General features: G+C 41.1%; 1 protein-coding gene across 6 annotated transcripts in view; it reads right to left on the reverse strand.

The window, feature by feature from the left end:
* GTF2I (general transcription factor IIi) overlaps positions 1-16,218 on the reverse strand; it is a 79,321-nt gene that overhangs the window by 5,612 nt on the left and 57,491 nt on the right. For all 6 annotated transcript variants that reach the window (XM_010854274.1, XM_010854276.1, XM_010854278.1 and 3 more), the window contains 13 exons: positions 13,023-13,206; positions 11,970-12,028; positions 8,931-9,002; positions 7,650-7,833; positions 6,735-6,793; positions 6,318-6,392; positions 5,120-5,221; positions 4,285-4,350; positions 3,782-3,965; positions 2,433-2,491; positions 1,984-2,064; positions 1,481-1,564; positions 927-1,110 (listed from right to left, as the gene is read on the reverse strand). In XM_010854274.1, coding sequence (XP_010852576.1) covers positions 927-1,110; positions 1,481-1,564; positions 1,984-2,064; positions 2,433-2,491; positions 3,782-3,965; positions 4,285-4,350; positions 5,120-5,221; positions 6,318-6,392; positions 6,735-6,793; positions 7,650-7,833; positions 8,931-9,002; positions 11,970-12,028; positions 13,023-13,206 — 1,393 coding nt within the window. The remainder of the gene's footprint in view (positions 1-926; positions 1,111-1,480; positions 1,565-1,983; positions 2,065-2,432; positions 2,492-3,781; positions 3,966-4,284; positions 4,351-5,119; positions 5,222-6,317; positions 6,393-6,734; positions 6,794-7,649; positions 7,834-8,930; positions 9,003-11,969; positions 12,029-13,022; positions 13,207-16,218) is intronic.

Genomic DNA, 16,218 nt, shown 5'->3' on the forward strand with positions numbered 1-16,218 from the left:
GGACACAGGTATACCTATGGCAGATTCACGTTGACGTATGGCAGAAACCAACACCATACTGTAAAGCAACTATTCTTCAACTAAAAACGAATACATTGAAAAAAAACCAACAACCACGACTGTTTTCCACACACACACAAATAAATAATAGGAAATCAGAGTAATTTTAGTGAAATGAGAAGAAGCTTTGGGAGGATAAGACATTAACTATTTCTGAGTGTTGGTCCTAAGCAGACAGTGGGAACTTGAAGTTTGGGGAGGTGGAAGAGAAGCGTGAAGGGCCCTGGGCACTTCTACCTGGGTGACGGCAAAGGGGACGTGTGTAGCACTTACTGTGACAAGCACATCAATGACTGGAATCCTCAAAGTGCTGTGAGTGTGCAATGTGGCAACCATGCCTACTCTGTGGGTAAGCAGCTCACACTCTCAAAGGGAACAACTACCATCTCACTGCACAGACAAGGAGACAGAAGCGGCTTAGCACTGGATCCTTGTCTGACCTGAAGCCTGGGACGAGAGGCCGCAGGCAGGGGCTGGCAACATTTTCCTGTACAGGGCCAAACATAAATACTTCCAGACCACACTGTCTCTGTCCCAGCTACTTAATTTTATCACTGCAATATGAAGGCAGCCACAGACAATGTGTAAACAAGCAGGAGTGACTGGGTTTTAACAACACATAAAAATAAAAACGTGGCGGGCTGGAGCTGGCCCACAGGTCACGGTGTGCTAACAACACCTTGCCTTAAAAACCAGAGAATGAAGAGTCAGCACAAGGACGGAAGAATCTCACAGTAACTAAAGGACTGTATTAGTTCATGTCATCGCACAGTAAACTTACTACAGAGCATCACATTTTGGAAGATGACTTGGCCTCAGTGATCTGCAGGTTCATTCTTATGACCAAGCAAGTCACTCTCACGTACCTAATGACTGTGAATTTAATGAACTCAGCAGAATCTAAGATCCTTCTCATGGAGCTGATTTCCAGATAGCTGGGGGCTTTGAATGACACTCCGGGGGGCATGCCATCAACCACCACACAGCCAGGGTTAATTGTGATTTTCCTGTAAGGAACCTTCACGGGGAAACCCATCCCAATGGCTTCACCTATAGTGAGACAAATGGCATAAAAGCAGAGAGTCCACCTTAGTGAGGGTTTACAGATGCACCGATGACAACTACTTGAGCATAATTCAGTTTTAAGATCTAACTGAGTCAAAGTTTTCCTGGCTTATTGCAAGCTGTACTATGCAAATGCCTGCATCCATGCTCAGTCATGTCTGACTCTTTGCAACCCTATGGACTGTAAGAGTCACCACGCTCCTCTGTTCATGGGATTTCCCAGACAAGAATATTGAAGTGGGCAGCCATTTCCACCTCCAGGGGATTTTCCCAACCCAGAGATGGAACCTGCGTTTCCTGATTGGCAGGCAGATGCTGAGACACCTGGAAAGCCATACACAAACGTAAAACTTACCAAATTTTCGACTGAAGAGGTCATTAACTTGCTCTCTTAGCTGTCGAGCTTTTTCAACTTTTGATAGTCTTTCATTATCATCGTCTAAAAAGGTTAAGAGAAAGCTGTAACAATGCCATTTTAATACCAGATACATTTTTAGGTGCTTTATGTAATTTTATGTTTTGGGAATGTTTTTTAAAAAAATCAATCAAGATTGAAATGATTTAACCAAACAATTTAATAATAGCACTAAACTGAAAACGCAACATCATTCCAGTTATAAAGAGTTTTGCTTGCCGTTTCATACAAATTTTTTAAACACACTAGGCATCTGAGTAGCATACAGGTTTTAGCTCATGTTGAATCTAATAATTGCCAAGCACTGTTTATAGATATAAACAGACATGGTGATGTATTTGGTTAATAATTTCTGCAGGGGTTAGGGGAACAACAGACAATGTACAGTATATTCAATCTCCATGAAGCCCTAACAAGCTATAATTAAGGCAGAGAGATCATACCTGGAATTGTCACCTGAATGATGTTAAGGTCTTCAACACCTGATGCAGTAGTATTAACACTGGGTGATGAATTGATTTTTCCTGAAAATGGAAACCTCAGATTAAAACATATACAAAATGTAATTAAATCTTCCCTAATGCTACAATACAGACTTTAAGACCATATTTTAAGGCAACTTTGCTCCTCATGACGTGTTTTCTTGTTCTGTGACACTGGGCTTCCTGAAAGACGTTTTTCATTTTTTGTCTTCCTCATGCTGTTTTGTGGCGCATCAGACATGTAGAGATCCTTAAGTTATTAAAAAACTTAAAAATCGTAAACTAGACACAACCCCAACTTTGAATGCACTTTCCAGGTTTTATTTCAACAGCTACTCTCGCAATAATTTTTAAAACTACTGCTGCAAAGTAAGTGTCTGAGAAAGTGTTTTCTGTAGCAAAATGCTTACTTGGAGGGCTCTTAGATGAGGAGGTGCTCTCCTTAATTGCAGTCTCAAACATTTCTGGCCTAAAAACAAGAGAAAAAGCATGTGTGTTAGTATTCCAATAGGAAAACATTAAAAATTAAACAAGTAAGATACTGAAAAAGCTAGTAACTTTCTATACATACACATTCTTAGCAGGAGCAGAAATAACATGGATATCTAAAGGAACACACACAAAAAGACGAACTATAATTGTGATTTTAACATCCACCAAGCCCTCTTTAGTTTAAATAGCTTCTTTCTATGGTTTCAATATATCCTGGAAAGATGCAATGCTAGGCTTGAGAAGCAAACACAAGAGTCCTGCATGCAGGTAGCATGGAAATATAAAGACAGGCTGTGAAAAGTCAAGCACCAAGACTCTGTCTCTCTTGGGTCTTCCCTGGAGGTACTGGTTAAGACTTCAATAACAGGCTTCCAATAAAGGAATGTAGGTTTGACCCATGGTTGAGGAACTAAGATCCCACATGCCTCATGGCAAGGCCAAAAAGTAAAAGTTAAACAGTCTGTCTCTCTGAGGAAGCAGAGGCAGGGTCTTAGCCTCTAGAGACCTGGCTCAAAGTACAGAGGGTGGCCATTAATAAATAAATAAACCCTAAAATTCCTTTCAACTAATTTTGAACAATTGCTGGACACTGACACATATTTTATTAACTCCAGTTACTTTCATCTCCTTCAGCTGTGCTGGCATAATTCACAGATCCCAAGCAAACAGAAGAGGGATTTAAACTATTCTGTAAACTGGAGAAATAAAAAGGCTTTAGAACACTGAACCTCCACTTAAGATTCCAGCCGTATCAACCAGTAAAAATATGACTATAAGGAGACTTGCAAAATCAAGTTGTTATCCCTCTGGTAACTCACAGCCCTCCTTCCCTCTTTTGACCACTTCCAAAAATTTTTAAATATATATAGAAGTATAAAGCGGAGAAGGCAATGGCACCCCACTCCAGTACTCTTGCCTGGAAATCCCCATGGATGGAGGAGCCTGGTAGGCTGCAGTCCATGGGGTCGCTAAGTCGGACACGACTGAGCAACTTCACTTTCACTTTTCACTTCCGTGCATTGGAGAAAGAAATGGCAACCCACTCCAGTTTCTTGCCTGGAGAATCCCAGGGACGGGGGAGCGTGGTGGGCTGCCGTCTATGGGGTCACACAGAGTCGGACACGACTGAAGTGACTTAGCAGCAGCAGCAGAAGAAGTATAAAGAGCTTATCTGACTCTAGGGCCCCAAAGCTGAATCCACATACCATCTCCCAGAGTCAAACTGTACCAACTCAGGGGGCAAGCTCGTTTCATCTTATTTCCTTACTTTTTAATGATGAACTTAATTTTGGCTTTGTTTCTGAGTATCTTCTCCAGCCTTGGAATGCCAAAAGTAGACGGTCGTCGGAATGGCACACCCTCAGGTAAGCCTTCCACATAAAAGTCTTCTGGGAAAGACTCAAATAACGCGAACGGCACTTTCACAGCTTGTTTAAGGCCAAGAGCTTCACCTAAAAAAGCAAAACACACTTATCGTTTCTCATATACATAATTTTTTGAAAAATTAAACCTTAAAAAAAAAAGCATTCAAACTACATTTTGCAGCTACTCAAACTATTCTTTAAAAAAAATCACGTGAATTTTAATTTTAGGAAAATGTCAATTTCTTGAAGAAATGTGGGAAAAACGATCAAATTCATGCCTACAAAGCCCACACACATCTGATGATAATATTTAAATGTTGAACATTTTTACACTGATCACATTTTTCTGTTTTATAAAAAAGCTACCTCATATTTTAATAACAATAATACTTCAAAATAAACTTACCACATTTTTCATTGAAAAGATTTTCAACTTTCTGTTTTAGGTCTGTGATTTTGGCATTCCAGGCCTCTGCATGAAAAAAAAAAAAAACGCAGAAAAAAATTTTAGTAATAGTTACTAGTATACATCCAAGGTTAGGAACTTCTTCATCTTCTTTTATTGTGCATCTTTACTCAGCGGAAAATAAAAAATACATAGGTTTTCAACACAGTCATGTCTTGGTAACTATTCTAATCCTAATGCATTATTTAACTGTTTTAGAATATTACTGGGATTCCCTGGTAACGATAAAGGAACTGGGGTTCCCTGGACAGACGATAAAGAGTCTGTCTGCAATGTTGGAGACCTGGGAAGGTCCATGGATGGAGGAGCCTGGTGGGCTACCGTCCATGGGGTTGCAAATAGTCGGACACAACTGAGCAACTAATTTAACTTATTATATTACTAATATGTCAGCTACAAATTAACAAAATAAACAAAGAACAAAATACACCCTCCCCAAACAATTATAGTATCTACTCTGTGCCAGATACAGCTCTACCCTTTAGATGATCTGTATTTATCATCTTACAAATCACCCTATGGAACCGGAAATAATGTTATCTCCGTCTACAGACAAGGAAACGGCACAGAGAGGGTAAGCAGCTTGCTCAAGGTCATGGAATCATAAATACTAGTGCCAGATTTGAACTCAATCTGGCTCTGTAGTCTTCACCTCTAACTGTTAATATATACTAATTCACCAAACTAAAAAGCAGTGCAACTAGTAAAATACAGTATTTTACTAATTCCTTTTATTTAAAGTAATGAAATCAAGAAAAATGAAGTATATATTTACCAAAGGAAAACTCTCTCCCTCGAGGCTTGAAGGGAACATTAGAACCATTCGTCTGGGTAGGGGTTCGAACGGCTGAGGTTTGAGGATTGCTATTATTAGGGCCTAAAGAAGGATAAAAAACAAACAAACAAACAAAAAATAGTCAGCACACACAATCAATCACCTGCTAGTGAATTCTGTACAACCTGCTCTTGAAGGCCAACTTGTGCTGGAAAAGTTGAGTCCAATGAGGACATAAGCTGTCTGCAAAGGAAAAGGCCACTTCTGTGAGTTCTACAGACCTCTGTCCGTTTTTCTATTTCTGTCCCTACAACGAGGCATTTTCCCCCAGAACACATCTAGCTTTCTGGCTGATATGAGGAACTTTCAGTTCACTTCATGATTCATCACACCATTTTGAAGCCACTGGTCACTTATGTTTGCCTTTAGGTTTTTCTTTCAGCCTCTGAACACAAACACAACTTGAGATACAAGCATATCCTCTACACTATGAAGCTCTCCTTTGGATTCTCTAGCTATTTTTTACATATCTTTTCTTTGAATTCTAAGAAATACACAGAAACAATGCTATGGGTTCTGAGTTGTTTTCCACTAAAAGCCTGACTATGGCCTCAGAATTCAATAAAATATGAAGACTCAACATTCTAATCTTTAATTACTTCAAGCCACTGAATAAAAACCAAAACTTTCTTAAATGGCACAGTGATAAAAGCAAGGTATTTCTGGAGAAGCTGGATCTCTTCTCCCCATCACCCTGAAGGCAGGTCAAAGAGCTTTTCATTAACCCACCACTGCCCTTCTACATGAATACTCAGAGTGGCATTACTCATAAACAGCCAAAAAGTGGTACAACCCAGATGTCCATCAGGTGATGAATAAATAAACAAAATGCAGTCCACATCCACACAATGGAACATTACTCAGCAGTAAAAAGGAACGGACACTCATTAGGAAGGGTATTATCTAGAAGCAGAAAGTAACACGTAGTGGCGAGGCTGAGGAGAAATCTCATCTTCTACTTGAAACTGTTGATTAAAAACATTTAGAACTCTAGACTTACCACAGGTTAGCCTTCCACACCTAAAACAAGTTTTGTGAAGGCCCATTTTCCTAAAAATGTCAACACTAGAGTGAAGAAGCAACAACTATAATCAGTGAACTGGAGAGTAGACAGAAACGGGCCACAGAGCAACCTCACCTTCCACAGTGACCTCAATTTCAGGAACTTTCGAATTACTCCCGGGGCTTCGTGGTCTTTTCGGGGACTGCAAAGCTGTAAAGTGAGCAGATACCATTTCTTTTGGATATTGTAAAAAATCCATAAGGAATACTCTATAAAAGCAGAGTACTGAAATTCAGTTTGGCTCTTTTCAAAGAAACCTGAAGAGTCAAACTGATGGTATAATACTCCATATGAGTCTCAACAAAGCTGTGGACACATGAGTGAAGGATGACTGCAATATGAAACTGCCAATGAAATGTTTACTTTTGGGGGGGGGGGCAGGCATTAAATAAAAGATCTTAAAAAGCTCAAAAACAAATCAAAAGCCACCTGCCCCCCCCCCGCAAATTTCTGCCACACCGAAGTATAATAAAGGTATACATAATCTCTTACCTTTAGTGTTTATTTTACTAGCCATTCCAGGAGGCAAGTAGGAAATAACTAGTTCAGGTCTAGAGAGAAAACCAAGAAACGTTAGTGGCCAGTATAATACTGGTCTTCATAGCTAGTAAAACTTGTGATGACCAATTTTTTTTTTAACGAAAGTGACCACAAAATAACTCGTTAGGCAAAAATAATCTCTATCATTGTGGACCAAAAAAAAAAAAAAAATCACTTTTCCTTCCCATAACTAGCTGCTAAAAGATTTTAGGAAGAGTAAATGACTTCATGATAGCTCAGTTGGTAAAGAATCTGCCTGCAACGCAGGAGACCCCAGTTTGATTCCTGGGTTGGGAAGATCCCCTGGAGAAGGGAAAGGCTACCCACTCCAGTATTCTGGCCTGGAGAATTCCACAGACTGTACAGTCCATGGGGTGGCAAAAGGTCGGAGCGACTGAGCGACTTTCACTTTCATGAAAATGAAAACTAACAGGAGTTTAGTTTCTTCAGCTCCTGAAATTCTGGAGACATATAAACGAGAAACTTAATTGTTGAAATTCAGTTGCCCGTAAGTTTAACCAGGAATAAACAGAGCACATTAAAAATCAGCACTTTCTTTCTTTCTTCAAGTATGTATGGATAAGATACTTATAGCATCATAGCATCTCTCAGCAAATGTCAGCACCACCGCTGTGGGGCAAGTACAACTCTCCTTGTACTGATGAAGAAAATCAAGGGGAAAAATAAAAATCAAGTGCAGGTTAAAGAATAGCAGCAACGGACAAGGTGAGGCCCCAGGCTCATGCTACACCTTCTGTCATGGACCTCAAAGGCTTAGCCGTAACCCCAAGTTAAGAAGATTTTCAACAGAAATACAACTTAATTGCCTAAATTCCAGAAAGGATTGCAATGGCAAAGAGAACTTACTTTTTAACAACAAACTTGATTTTATTACTTCCACGGACAATCCTTTCCAGTCTTGGAATTCCAAACCAGGTAGGGCTTCGAAAGGGAATTCCTTCTGGCAAGCCTTCTACATAGAGGAACTCGGGGTTTGATTCAAACACCGGGTATGGTACTTTTACTGCTTCTGTGAGTCCAAGAGCTTGAGCTGAAAGTGTAAGAGAACAGAACTTACGAAAGGTAAAACTTTATAGACAATCTTTTACTTCTGTCTGACAGTAGTCTCTTTTTATGCTTTTATTATGTGTATTTTTAAACTGTGATACAATGAACATATAACAGTATGTTAGCTTCCAGTGTATGGCATAATGACTTGCTATTTGCATATATTCTCCAAGTGATCAGCACAGGAAGTGTAGCTGACATCTGTGCATGCTCAAATACACTGGGCCAAAGTCCCCAACACTCTAGCAACTTCCACTTAACATTGTAGGTATCTTACTTAGTACACTGGGGAAACTGAAGAACAAGCCTAAAAAATAAAAGGAACATCTTAACACTTCAAAGGACAGGACAATTAACTATCCCCACAGGACAATCAAAATTGTCTCTGTGCTCTGGGAGGAAATGAACTACAGCCCATGGCAAGTACCTAGCCCTTGAACCCAGCATCTTGTTTAAAAGATAAGAGGGAATCCTTGGTGGTGCAGAGGCTGGGACTGTGCGCTTTCACTGCTGAGGGCCTGGGTCTGATCCCTGGTCAAGGAACTAGGACCCCACATGCCGAAGGTAAGAGGTGCGCAAGAAGATGCACTTGAGCAGACTAGTCAAGGGTACTCAAGGTTCCTGATCCAGGACACAAACGCTAATATCAGATATTAAAACCATGGCGGCAATGTCTACTCCTTCCTTCCTTCTCCACGAGACATACCCAATCAACTGAAACACTTGCTGAGCCTTGTCAGAATCCTCAAGACAGCATTCCAGGAAACCATTGTCAACAAATCTACGTTGAAACAGATGATCAAACCCATGTGTCACATGGTGTCAGCCAGGTTACAAGTACAGACAGTGGGACTGAGGTCCCTCCCGAGACCTCCCACACTCTCCCGCTCTGATACACAAGAAATCGGGAGTCCAGGGGACAGAAGGTAACTTGCTCAGTTGAAGCAGCCATGTCAGAGCAGAAAGAAAGTCAAACCCAGTTTCTGAGATCTTCCCTCTTTAGGTCCTGAACTGCTAAAATGTTCATTCCGAACACTGCCTTTCCTTAACATTTTAAAACTAAGACTATGTTTTACTTACCAAATTTCAAATTAAAAATCTCTTCCACTTGCTTCCGTAGCTTGGTAATTCTGACATTCCAATCTTCTTTGACTAGAAAGCAAAAATCAATCTGATTAACCATGTCCCTTACGGGTGCTGACACAATCAGACTGGATGCTATTCTCTCCAGTGATGCCATTTTTTAAAACCTGAGATACAATCAGCATATTACACTGTAACAGTGTCAGCTGTATATCCAGGGACACTCTTCATACAACTTTGCTTAAGAGCAAAAACTTCTGTTCATAAGGAAAAGAGTGATTTCCTGCACTTGTCAAGAAGTTCAGGAAGACAGAATTCCAACTTAAGTGCACAATGTAGATAAAGAAGAACTTGTTCAGAAGCATTTAGAATGAATAGTTTTTAAACACTCCTCCTTGGAGGTACATCGAAGAACCCTCTCAGGAGTAGGAGGACCACCTGTGTAAGGACCCAGGCCTCCAGTACCAGGTTCAACTAGAGGAGCTTCAATTGTATTCGCTTTTCTAAATAGGCATTCCTTTTTTATTGAACACACATATGCCTACAGATTTACACAAAGGAAAACTTCACTCATCACAGCAAGAAATGAATGACAGTGTGATTAGAGAGGTGTCACTGAGCACTATTCACATCTGTAATCTGGTTTATTTCCTTACCCTTTATTTGTAAGACAACCATATCCCTTTAAATACAACATAAAAATATAGAAAAATAAGCTATTAGAAAAGATAGGTAGGGTTATCACTTGGACAGATTATCGGAGCTTGTTTGATGGAGGTGAGGATGCAGAGGATAGAGGTGATCTTGGGGACCATGGAGGATGCTTGGAGGTGTTGGATGAGGAAGGAAGGTGAGAGAGAGTAATTTAGAGAAAAGGGCAGAGAGCGCATGAATCGTCCCACAGCCATGTCTGTGGGTGAGGTGGCAGGAAACGTTCTGAGGCTCAAGGTTGGGAGCCTCAGAAACTCCTTCTTTTCCTTTATTTTTACCAAGAAAGTACTTTAAAACCTTTTCTTTAAAAGAAAACCTAGCATCTCAAGGGTTTAATATGGTAACTCAGCCATTCAACTAGACAAAGTCAGTCTGGTACAAAGCAAATCGGAATACTCCTACCCAATCGGCAGTCTCCCTTCTCTAGGGTCAAGGGCATCTGCCAACTTGGCGCTCCCCTTCTGCCTCACCCTGCACTTCCTGCTCTGGTATTTCTATGCCAATACAAACAGATTTCTGCACCATTCCACCCAAGCACCAACTACCTTCTCTTTCTTCCCCTGCAAAGCTCAATTACCTGGCTAGTGCCACAGCTTTCGCACACGAGACCTCTCTCTTTCCCCAGACTGAGAACCAAGTGCCCTTACGTGTCCTTCAGCATACAGCTGTCACCTACGAGTCAGGCAGGCGTCTCTGATGGCAACGACTAACACAACACTTCTGTCAGTTACTCAAGGACCTGAATTAGCCTGGCAAGACTAACACCCAGGGCACTGACAGACCAAATACCATTTTGTAGGAATGAAGAAGGACAAGCTTTGATTCTTTCCAAGGTCTACGAATGGCCGAAGGCCAAGTTCTGTTAATGACTGAGAGAATGGAGTGTCTTCAGATACAAGGCCTGTAACTGTCTATGCCAGAGAACAGCAGATCAAGTACTGCTGAAACTATCACTTAATCCTCAGAGTAACTTCTATGGTGCCTACAGATTGTTCCAATGATACAAGTTGAACATCCTCAGTTCACAGTCACTATGAGAAATGCTCCTAATAAAATCAGTCATCACAATGATCACAAGCTTGAACCTGAGGTCTGTCTTGAGAAATGAAGACTCACACGCAGACTTCCTTCACATTCAGACTAATGACACCACAGCTCTACCTTTGGGAATGTTTTTGTTTGAATCACGTTGCTCAGTAAAGTCTCTGTCACATCCAGTCTCCAATCTGCCACCGATATCTTGTTTCTTTGCCTAAGCCAAATGCATTCTGAAGAACTTGCTGGACTGATGAAGCTGCATTCAACCTGAGAAATTAAGCATTACCTCTTCTCCCTGGCAGAATTCTGGGCACAGGATGGTCTGTTTCCCTAGTATAGTTTTTTTTCAAATACGTCTCATGCCGTGATGAACACAAAAAGATTATACCATCTGTTGAGCATACTGATGACTTTCACCAGCTGCACCCAGGTACCTAAAACTCAAGAATCAGTACTCTAGTACAGACAAATAACCCACTTTGGACAGCAGTTCACCTTAGCATTAGGAGAATGATTAACTGCAAAGACAAAAGAAAGAAAAAAAAGGAATGGAAAAAGATTTAACAACAAAAATTCAGAAGAACCCATTATTGGTTCTTAGCAACAGAAGTTCCTAAGGGTACAGAACCTAATATGCAGACCTACACGTTATGGTCATTTTATCTGACATTATGGAATGGAAAATAAAAACATCAGAAAGAAAGAAAAGCACAGTTATATACCTCAGATAAAGAAAATAAAACCATTCTGCTAACTGAGACCGAGACTTTTAAAGCTCTTTTCTGTTGGGCAGGGTCAGCACAGCTGCTGCTATCACAGTATCTGTCATTTTAAAACCAAGGGCCTCGTGAAAAGATGAAGGTCTAAATCTCGTGGTCTGGCCCGTCAGCCACGTGTGGGCAGCTGTGCACTTGAAATGTGGCCACCTGAACTGGGAGGTGCTGGAAGCACACAATACACACCAGAGACTCAAACAAAGGGTGTAAATAAATGAAATGAAAAAGGTAAACTAACACACCATGTACAAACTTTACATGACACACATGGCTTGCATTTGTGACACGCTGTATTTCTACTGAACACCACGGGTCTAAATTCAAAGCTCAAGTTTGTTCCAAACTGGTATGTTCATCTTGATAAAACAAGGAGTGCCTGTGTTGATCTTCCAAGAAACATTTTTTTGAGTGGAAAGGAGAAAAGAGCAATTCTATGGCATTAAAAGTTTAATGAAAGCTTAGAAACTATCTGATTTACCAGCTTTTAAAAAGGATCTCACAACTTTCTTACCTGGTGTATTCGTTCTGGGCTGAGTAACTTCAGTAGTGCTGTGCGTCAGAAGCTCTGGTCTATAAAAATACAATTGGTATCAGGATGAGAGCATTTAAGACCGCCTTTACTTCCCATATGGTTCATTCTACCTTCAACTGCAGTGAATAAAAAATCATCTTGGTGACTAGATTATTTTGAAAATAGCAATTTACAAAGATTCAGGTGGGACCACCTATTCGTCCTCAAAGGCATTTTAGGCTAACTTGTGGCAAAACAGCTGTGTCTGGCCCCATCCCAGTTCAACCTCGGGTTTCATCCTTCAGGTGAACTAGAGTAAAATACAGGTAGATGTATTCGGCTTTGTCACCCCGAAGCTTGTCCCAACAAATAGACACAAAAATGCACAACCCCAATTAGCAAGCAAATTCTACCTCAAGGACAATTCTTCTGTATTAAATGGGCCTTCTGATCCCATACTCTGCCCTCAAATTACCCATTCTGCTATCTTCCAAACTCAAGCCAGATTGACCCTTTTAAGATCCAGTTCAAATTGTTTTAGGAGGAATCAGCTTTAAAACCTCTTCAACCCTTCACTGACTGTACAGGACATAGAGCTAGGCTTCCTCCCGAGGGCCGTCTCGGTGTATCATGCCCTCAAGGGCACCACTCCCTTCCACACACACTGTGTGGTTATCTGAATATTCAAGGCCATCTGCCACCTCCCTGCCCTGACCTACTTATGCTATGTCCTTCATTTGAACCCCCTTTCTTGCATCCTCTGTGCACAACTGAACCATCTGCATGCTACCCTGGCCCTCTTTCCCAAAGCTGGCGCTTTTCTGTATTGATCAATGCAGTAAGCCTCCCAAGGACTGAGTTTCTGTTGGATCCAATTTTGTATATCTGGTACCTGGTACTACAGAGACACCTGCTTGAAAACTGAATCTAAATGTAATACCTCAGTTTTAAATATGGGGAGTAAAGTCCAATTGGGAGGGGGGAAAGCCCATTTTTATGAAATTAACTTTTCTTAAAGACAACATTAAATGTTTCTGCCAATTATAATCCTACCTTTTAATAACAAATTTAATTCGATTGCCCACTTGAATAATCTTTTCCAGCCTTGGGATCCCATACCACGAGGGACTTCTAAAAGGAATGTTTTCTGGCAGTCCTTCCACGTAGAGGTCATTAGGGTGTGCTTCAAATTTCTGGTAAGGTACAGCCTTAGCTTCGGTGCTCCCTAAGGCTTCAGCTTTATGAAAGAAAAGCAATTCAGAAGACTGGAGACTAAATTTTCGTTGGAATTATATTAAAAAAAATCCATAATAAAGGACATGTCAATTTTTAAACAAGCATCTTTAAAATGACTTTAACAATCACTAAATACAAAAACAGGAATATAGGAATGCATCTTACTATTCTGTTTCTGAATAGGTGCAGCACTGAAACTTTAAAATGTAAAAATGTAATTACTAATTCAACTTTAAACCACATCCAAACAGAGGTGTAACAAGAAAAGAATCAATTTACAAAATATCGGCGTTTGTAGGTGTCCCTTGTATTCTGTGTGTTACATTTAATTATTTTATAATCTGACGGTTGAAAAAAAGAGTGCCTTCTTGAAGAATCTGTATTTCTTTGACTCTCAGTTTGACTTTTCTCTCAAATTCAAACGCCTTCTGCCTTAATTCCTTCCTTCATTTCATCAGTACCAAATCTGAACGGTTCTACTATATTATAGGATCCCGACAACATAAGTAAGGAGTGTGTATTTGAAAAACCAAATACAATGTAATTTAGATCAGAGCTGTTTAAAGAAATATTACCTCTGAAAACACGGTAAAGGCTTTCACACTCACACCTGGGAGTAATATGTATTACAGTTACTCCGCTAAATGTAACAATAAAGGACACAAACTTAATTCTAACAAAACTTCCTGTAAAATAAAAAAGAACCCAATTGTTGGAGCTAAGAAACAGCACAAGTTACAGAAAGGGGGAAGGTCAAGTGCACTAGCGTTCATCTCATCATGAACAAGGTCTGCTCTGTATTAAGTAACCTGTCCTGTCTCCAGAGTCATTCTGCTTAACTTTGCTTAATTTTTTCCTGAGCACTTAATGCTTTCTAATATACTACATATTTACTTGCTGCTTCGCTATGCGTATCACCCTAATCTATAAACGAATCCTTGGGGATGGGGGGAAGCACTCACTATCTTCTGTGGGGCTGAGTTCTCAGCACCAGACACACAGGGGTTCACAGGTGCTGATCTGCAGCATAACTTTCAAGACTTGGGTTTGATATGATCAACAATCTTAAGTTTTCCTCTTTCCTTGTCAGGAGCCTTGAAGAAAGCAACAATTCTGCTGGTGTCTCTCTCTCTCTAAAGTTTAAGTAAAGGCCAGAAGCAGAATTTTGTTGTTTGTAATGTAATAATGTATAAACTCTTATTTATTTTTTAAATTTTTAATTGTAATAATTAATTACAATGCTGCATTGGTTTCTGCCCTACAGCAACTCAACTCAGCCTTAAGTATAAATATATCCACTCCCTTTGAAGCCTCCTTCCTCCCCTGCCATCTCACACAATCTCTTATCTATTTTCTTAGCTCTGCTACGATGCCAAAGTATTTCCTACTGGCCAATTTTTCTTTCTGTGACTATACTATCACAGCCACAGCTTTCTTCTTCCATGAAGGAAAAGTCAGCTTACTAGCAAGCACCAATGATCTACTAGGATTGGCTGTTTCTTACAGACCAGGTTCGATTTCTAGAACTAAACGTCCTAGAGGCTAAAGTTTAAGCCTGTTCCTGTAGATGCCCGTTATCTATGCCAACTAGTTATGAATTAGGACAATACCATGGTGGCATCTCTAATGATAACGTTCGCAATCTTTCACTAAATGACTTGGAAATATAGTGATTTTTAAAGCGTAGATTCTTCATTGTTCCTTAGCTGATTTCTGACCAGAAGCACACAGAGTGTGCTACCCAAGTAGCATTAAGCTACCCAAGTATTCATGCTGGGCAATCAAGGATAATGAGGGGGGAAAACTTAAATCCTGTCTTTTCCTCAAGGCATTAAGAGTCTCAGGGAGCTAAACCATGTAAGTAAAACTGAAGTACACGGATTCTGAAAACAGCAAACAATTAAACGGACTAAGTTTGTGGCTGCCAATTGAACTGCACCTAAAAGCTGGTTTCCTGGGTCTGTAGAAGCCAGAGCCATACACCACTCTCGGAAACCAGGGGAGGAGCAAGAATCTGCACCCAGGAGACTTCAACTTTTTGTGGTAAAACTCTCATGGTTTCTTTCACAAAACTGAGAAAAGCCCTGTGTCCTCGTGATTCTCTGTGGCACTTCTGGGCTTCCTTTGATCTTTGCAGTGTTATAATTCAGTGAGGCCCCAAGTACACTGTATGACTAAAAGGTTCAGTAATTTCTCAGTAGTTTTTAACGACATTGGTCCACTCAGTATTTGTTGATCATCTGCTCAGGCACCAAGCACTGTTCTACAAACAGCCAAGACACATGAGATGTGGGCTGTTGTACAAATTGTATTACAGTGGAAGGAAAAAGGCAGCCATTAGTCCTTTAAGAGAAATTAAAGCATGATGACACAGGGTGTGCTCCGTGGTTTACGTCAGATGAGCACCTGCGAAGACCTCTCCAAAGACACGTACACCGAGAGAAAGGGCAGGCACCACACGTCTGCGGGAGGAGCATTCCAGAAACAAGGGTGCTGACAGGGCAGCGGCCCAAGGAGGGCGTGCCCTGACAAACGTAAAGGACAAGCAGGCGGTCCTTACAGCTGCCACCCAAGTGAGCGAGCAGGAAGGCGGGCCGGCCGGGACCAGGGCTGCGGGACTCACTCACAGCACACAGGGAAGCCACAGAGCACAGTGACAAGCTCCACTGTAAGTTCTCAGTGAGACTGAAAGCCGCTGCTTTGGGGTGCGGCTTGGACTACAGGGAGACAGCAGTGAGGCACAGAAAGACACCGGTCTGCACTATGTTGTCCCTGTCGAGTCAGCAGGGGGCCTTGTGGAAATGAGGAAATCACGCGTGACTGCAGGCCGTTGGCCTGGACGCCCGGGGGAGGGTGGTGGCGCTGGGAGGATGGGGAAAGGGACAGGCTGCAGGGGGAGTCAAGGACTCGACTTGGGATACATGGAGTTGGAGGAGCTGCCAACCAGCTGGGTGAATACACAGGCCCAGTGTTAAGAGTTTTCAGAGCTAGAAACTTGAATGTGAAAGTCACT

The sequence above is a fragment of the Bison bison genome, unplaced genomic scaffold, assembly GCF_000754665.1.
Source record: "Bison bison bison isolate TAMUID 2011002044 unplaced genomic scaffold, Bison_UMD1.0 scf7180017864340, whole genome shotgun sequence".
In the NCBI taxonomy this organism is placed as follows: Eukaryota; Metazoa; Chordata; class Mammalia; order Artiodactyla; family Bovidae; genus Bison; species Bison bison.